Consider the following 5,927-nt stretch of genomic DNA (forward strand, 5'->3'; position numbering starts at 1 on the left):
GCATGGGGCTGCAGGCACTGACACGGGTCTGTGGGCACCGCTCGCTGGGGCCACGGGTGGGCAGAGGCAGACACTCACCACCGCTTCCATCACGCTCGGGAAGAGCTGAGCTCAGCAGATTTCGGTAGGTCCGGCGGCTGGGGCGGGGGGCACGGGGGGTGGGGGGGATAAAGTCTCTGGCTCCAAAACTCCTGAAGCAGGGCTTGGCAGGGGCTTTGTTTGCAGGGGCTGCCGTGGGCCTTGGCATGCATTCGGCTGATGCATGCAAACTCCAAATCTCCTTGCCAACAGAGGCGACAAAGCGGGGCCAGCCCAACGTGACAGCTAACGAAATCCCTGCCCCAACTTGGGGTTTGGGCAGACAAAGGGCCGGGGCCCATCAGCTGAGCCTGGTTTTCATTGCCCCTCTAATCCTGCCTTCTCGCTTGGCCTCCTGCTTTAACCACTTGGTCAATGGTTTTGGCAGGGCTGTGCCGCGGCTCGGTATAAATTCCACCTCCCGGCCCCAGCCCCTCACTGGCTCAAGCAGGTACTGGTATAACTGGTAAGGCTTTTTTGGTTTGGTTTTTGGCTGCTTATCGTCGTTCTCCTCCTCCTCCTTCTCCTCCTCCTCCTGGTTGGGGGTTTGTATTTGTTTGTTTGTTGCTGGTGTCTCCTCCTGAGCCTCCCTGCGGCTGGGGAGGTGGCATTAACATGTGGGCATGCTGAGGGGGAGCTCCAGGAGATGGTCCTGGCTCTCCGTAGCCCAAACTGGTAACCAGCTCAGGATTATTGCTGACCCACCCCCCCAGCCATGGCTTGGGAATAGGGCAGTTTTCAACTGGTTTGGAACCTGCTGGCACACAGGAGGTCCCACTGGGCTTCAGGATGAGGGTTGTGGAATCCTAGACCGGGTTGAGTTGGAAGGGATCTTAAAGATCATCTGGTTCCAACTCCCCCCTGCCATGGGCAGGGACACCTCTTGCTATCCACACACAGCTGGGGTGGGTGGTGGGAGCCCTTTGTGCTCCTCCTCATCGCCCCACCGAGGACAGGGACTCTCCAGCTGCCACTTGCTGGGCAGGGGCAGTGGGAAAAGTCTTGGCTGCAGGAGCTGGGCTCCCTCCAGGAATGACTTTGGAAATGCCCTGGGGCCCCCGTATTCTGGTCTGGAGACCCTTTGCAGGTCCCATCATGGGTGATGCTGCACTGGGACCATCACCTGGCCTCCACCATGACCCTTGGGTGGTTTGTGGTGCTGAGCGACTCTGAGCAGGGACTGACCCTAATGAGCCCACTCTGTGCCCACCCCTGGCCCTCTTGTTCCCAACTCAGCAGCAAGGAGCAGCCAGCAGCTGGGTGCTGGGTGGGATGTGGGGTCCAGACAGGGGTCTGTGAGTGCAGCCCTGGCTCCATCCTGAGTGGCAGCTTTTAACCTGCTGAGCTTTCCTCCCAAGGCAGCAGACAACCCAGCTTATGATGGCTTCCGAGCACCAAATGCCAGCCTCCAAGCAGCAGCAAGCCAGCTCCAAGGTCAGTGTCTGCTTTCTCCTCTGCTCTGCGTGGAGACCCAAGTGGCCTCAGCCTCATCAAGCACCCAGATCGTCCCCCCGGGGACATCCCAGGGTTCTGGCCAGGCTGGGAGCAGCTGAGCTGCCATCATCACCAGTGCTGAGGGACAAGGGCATGGGCAGCAGGGTGGGAGATGCTCAGGACTTTGCTGGTGTCCCCCAGCCCCAGTGCAGGCGGCGTGGGTGGGAAGGGATCAACTCCTGATCTCCTGCCACCTCTGCAGACACAGCAGATCTGTGTCTGCCACCCACTGACCCATGAAATCGGTGCTGAGCTGGCAGTGCTCAGCGCCTGGGGCTGACCCAGTGTGTCCCCAGTCCCTCCCCAGTGTGTGCTGAGCACTCAGTTTGCTGTGTCCCACCACCAGCCACCACGCCCAGCATGGGCATCCCTCTGTGGGCACTCGGTAGGGACTTGCAGCCACCCTGGACCACAAGCTGCATGCTCAGAGTGATGGAGGTGCTGGTTCATGCTGGGAGATGGGCTGAAAGCTACCTGCTAGATGGTTCAAAGCCACCAGCATGCAGGTTTTTGGGGGTGGCATGATGCTGGGGCTGAGCTGGTGGCTGGAGACACCCCCATGGTGGTGCTGGGGGGTGGCTCTGAGGTGCCCATTTTCTTCCAGATTGCCATCTTCGAGCAGGAGAACTTCCAGGGCCGCTGCCATGAGCTCAGTGGTGCCTGCCCCAACCTGAAGGAAGCTGGCGTGGACAAAGTGGGCTCCATCCTGGTGCACTCTGGACCGTACGTGCCAGGGGGGCTGGGGGCCCGTGGTGGGTAGGTGGGAGGCAGGGGATGGGATGTGGAGGGGATCTCCCCCCAGCCCTGCTGCTGGTACCTGCAGCACAGCCCAGATTTTGTGTGGCCAAGGCTGCTCTGAGTGCCAGTGGGGGGGGGGCAGGGGGTGACAGGGTCCCCTGGGTGGGCTGATGTCCCCTAACCCTGCTTGGGGGAAGGGGAGTGGGCATGAGTGTAGATCATGGTGTTACCCCCAGTTTGGTTTCTCTCCTTTTGGGCACAGGGACAGCTGCAGATGGCACCTTGGCAGTGCATGGTGCTGCTGGTGGCACCTCCTCTCCCCATCCACCCACTGACCCCTGTCTGTGGTCCTGGACGGGCACTGTGGTCCCCAGATTGGGGGCTCCGGGCAATGGGCAGCCCCTGCAAACCACCTGGAGAAGCACCAGGTGTGTTACCTTCACCCAGGAACCAGAGGGTGGCTGTGGAGCACCCTGGCAGGGGCACAGCCCCACTGGAGACATGTGGGTGATGCCATCCTTCTCCAGGTCGCCACGTCGGAGCATTGGCACCGGCAAGTCCTGTGGTGCCATTGCCAGTGAGGACAGGGGACTGGCAGTGTCACGCATTGCTCTGCAGCAGGGCTGCCTGCTCCCACCCTGGCAGTGCTGTTGGCACCTCACCGGGCACCACGGTGCTCAGTTCCGTTCTCCAGCAGGGAGCAGAGGGGCTCGAACCCTGCCAGAGGGCACAGCCCCAGGGCCGGTGCCAGGGCTTGGCTCCAGCCCCTTCTGAAGCTCGCTCCCTCCCCCTGCTCTCTTGCAGCTGGGTGGGCTACGAGCAGGCAAGCTGCAAAGGGGAGCAGTTTGTGTTTGAGAAGGGGGAGTACCCCCGCTGGGACTCCTGGACCAACAGCCGGAGAAGCGACAGCATCACTTCCCTGAGACCCATCAAAGTGGTGAGAGCACCCAGACAGCCACTACCCACCCGCCAGACCAAGGTCTGCAGCCAGAAGGTCTTCCCCAGCCTTCCCCCGCCCTCCCCAGCCCCGCGGGCCTCCGGAGGGGCACCCCCTCCTGCCCACCCTCGCCCCAGCCCTCGGGGCCCGGGGAGCCGGTGGGGGGTTCGGAGGGAGCGTGGGGACGGGGGCCCTGGCAGGTGACCCCAGAGGCGAGGACGTCTGCCGGTAAGTCTGGCGGTGCCCAGGCGGGCACCGGCTCTCAGAGCTAGATGGAGGGATGCGGAGCAGCCCCTGGCATGGGTGGGAGCAGCGGCACAAGGTGCCAGCCCCTCGCCTCGGTTTCCCCCAGAGCCCCCGGGCTTTGCCCCACACTCTGCCCAGCCCCAGGCGGCGGCGGCGGCGGCTGATGCTCCCCCTCGCCTCTCTGCTCTGCCCGCTGCAGGACAGCCAGGAGCACAAGATCGTGCTGTACGAGAACCCCAGCTTCACTGGCAAGAAGATCGAGATCATCGACGACGATGTGCCCAGCTTCCATGCCCACGGCTACCAGGAGAAGGTCTCCTCCGTGCGGGTGCAGAGTGGCACGTAAGTACCAGGGCAGTTGGACCTGGGCGGTGCTGGAGCATCCTGGTGTGGCTGAGCCACCTGGGCTGTGCCCACGGCTGCTGGGCTGCGAGAGGGACCGGAGGGGGGCGTCACAAAGATGGTCAGAGGGTACCAGCAGCTCTGTTACGGGGACAGGCTCGAGAGTTGGGGCTGCTCAGCCCGGAGGAGGCTCCAGGGGGACCTTAGAGCTGCATTTCAGCATCTGCAAGGGACCTAGAGGAAGGCTGGGGAAGGGACTGTGGGGAGAGGGCGAGGGGCAGCGGATTGAAACTGGAGCAGGGGAGATTGAGGTTGGACACCTGGAGGAAGCTGTTGGCGGTGAGGGTGGGGAGACACCGGAACGTGTCTCATTCCAGCCCAGGGACGCGGCTGAGGAGCCATCCAAGGTCCGACTTGATGCGGCCCTTGGGTCAGCCCGCTCGGGTTGGAGATGTCCCTGCTGCCTGCAGGACGGGGCGGGGGGGGGGTTGGCTGAGGTGTCCTTTGAGGCTCCTTTCCGACCCGGCGCACTCTGCGGTCGTACGGCGGTGCCTGACGCCGCTTTGCCTCGGCAGGTGGGTGGGATACCAGTACCCCGGCTACAGGGGCTACCAGTACCTGTTTGAAAAGGGGGACTACAAGGACAGCTCAGATTTCGGCGCCCAGCACCCCCAGATCCAGTCGGTCAGGCGCATCCGGGACATGCAGTGGCACCAGCGTGGCGCTTACCACCCCACCAACTAGAGCCCCCTGCCCGCGCTGGGGTGCGGGGAGCGGAGCGAGCGCTCCCCCCCGGCCGCCGCTCACCCCCGCGGCCTCGCCTCCCACCTCCCGCCGTGTGATGCCCGCCGCTGCCAAAGCAACTGAATAAAAGCTTGGAGTTTCAAAGGCCTGCCTCTGGCCCCCTCATTCCCGGGGGCTGTAAGAGGGATTGCCACCGCCACCACCCCCAGCAGTGCGGTGTTCGTCCTGGCCTCATACTGCCGGGCGGAGGAGGAGGAGGAGGCTGTGACTGCATCCTCAGCGCCCTTCATGTCATCCTCAGCACCCTTCATGCCATTCTCGGTGCCCTTCATGCCATCCTCAGCACCCTTCATGCTCCTCTGTGCCCTTCATGCCATCCTCAGCACCCTTCATGCCATCCTCGGTGCCCTTCATGCCATCCTCAGCACCCTTCATGCCATCCTCAGCACCCTTCATGCCATTCTCGGTGCCCTTCATGCCATCCTCAGCACCCTTCATGCCATCCTCGGTGCCCTTCATGCCATCCTCGGCGCCCTTCATGCTCCTCTGTGCCCTTCATGCCATCCTCAGCGCCCTTCATGCCATCCTCAGCACCCTTCATGCCATCCTCAGCACCCTTCATGCCATCCACAGCACCCATCCTGCCATTATGTCCCACCCACCTCCCAGCCTCCTGCCTATCACCAGGGCTGGTAGATCACCCAGCTGCTGGAGATGGGGGCTCAAGCAGGGGCTCATTTTGTCTTCAGTCAGCATCCCTCAGGGGCCTTACAGAGTCCCAGCATGGTAAGGGGTTGGAAGGGAGCTCTGGAGATCATCCAGTCCAACCCCCCCCCTGCCAAAGCAGAGGTACCCACAGCAGCTTGCCCAGCATCACAGTGTCTGGGGGGTGGGGGGGGTGGGGTTGGAATCCCTCCAGAGAAGGAGACTCAACCATGCCATCTGGCAGGGTTCAGCCTCGTGCTGTGGTGCATGGTCAAACATCCTGCTGTGGCCAGCAGAAGGTGTCCCTGAAGCACCACGGTGCCAGGGCAGGTGCCATGATAGGTGAGGGGTTTGCCCTCTTGGCCAGGACACCTCCAGGCCAAACACTTGCAGTACTTATTGGGCACTGTGAGCTTCATTAGCAAGAAGGGAATCATTTGGCATAGATGATGCTGGAGAATGCTTGGAGTCCTTCAGCAGGGGCAGCTCCTGCAGAGGAACCACAGGAACCACAGCCTGACCCGGCCTGGGATGGCACCCGTGGCAGTGGTGGCACTGCAGAAGGAGGAGGTAATGGTGGAGGTGGTGGAGGCTGCTGGTGGAGGTGGAATTGGAAGTGATGAAGGTTGCGGTGGAGCAGGTG

General features: G+C 62.7%; 1 protein-coding gene across 3 annotated transcripts; it reads left to right on the forward strand.

The window, feature by feature from the left end:
* The first annotated feature begins 450 nt into the window (after window positions 1-450).
* CRYBB2 (crystallin beta B2) lies at window positions 451-4,723 on the forward strand. Of its 3 annotated transcripts, none has more exons than XM_064168150.1 (6): window positions 451-529; window positions 1,437-1,512; window positions 2,177-2,295; window positions 3,115-3,289; window positions 3,693-3,835; window positions 4,411-4,723. In XM_064168150.1, exons 2-6 carry the CDS (start codon window positions 1,456-1,458, stop codon window positions 4,577-4,579), a joined length of 663 nt encoding a protein of 220 aa, XP_064024220.1. In that variant the 5' UTR covers window positions 451-529; window positions 1,437-1,455; the 3' UTR covers window positions 4,580-4,723. The 3 variants fall into 3 exon arrangements, with proteins under 3 accessions (XP_064024220.1, XP_064024219.1, XP_064024221.1); XM_064168149.1 differs by having other exon boundaries at window positions 505-544; XM_064168151.1 differs by having other exon boundaries at window positions 505-544; window positions 3,115-3,247.
* Window positions 4,724-5,927: the final 1,204 nt, after the last annotated feature.

Source organism: Pogoniulus pusillus, chromosome 30 (genome assembly GCF_015220805.1).
Source record: "Pogoniulus pusillus isolate bPogPus1 chromosome 30, bPogPus1.pri, whole genome shotgun sequence".
NCBI lineage: Eukaryota > Metazoa > Chordata > Aves > Piciformes > Lybiidae > Pogoniulus > Pogoniulus pusillus.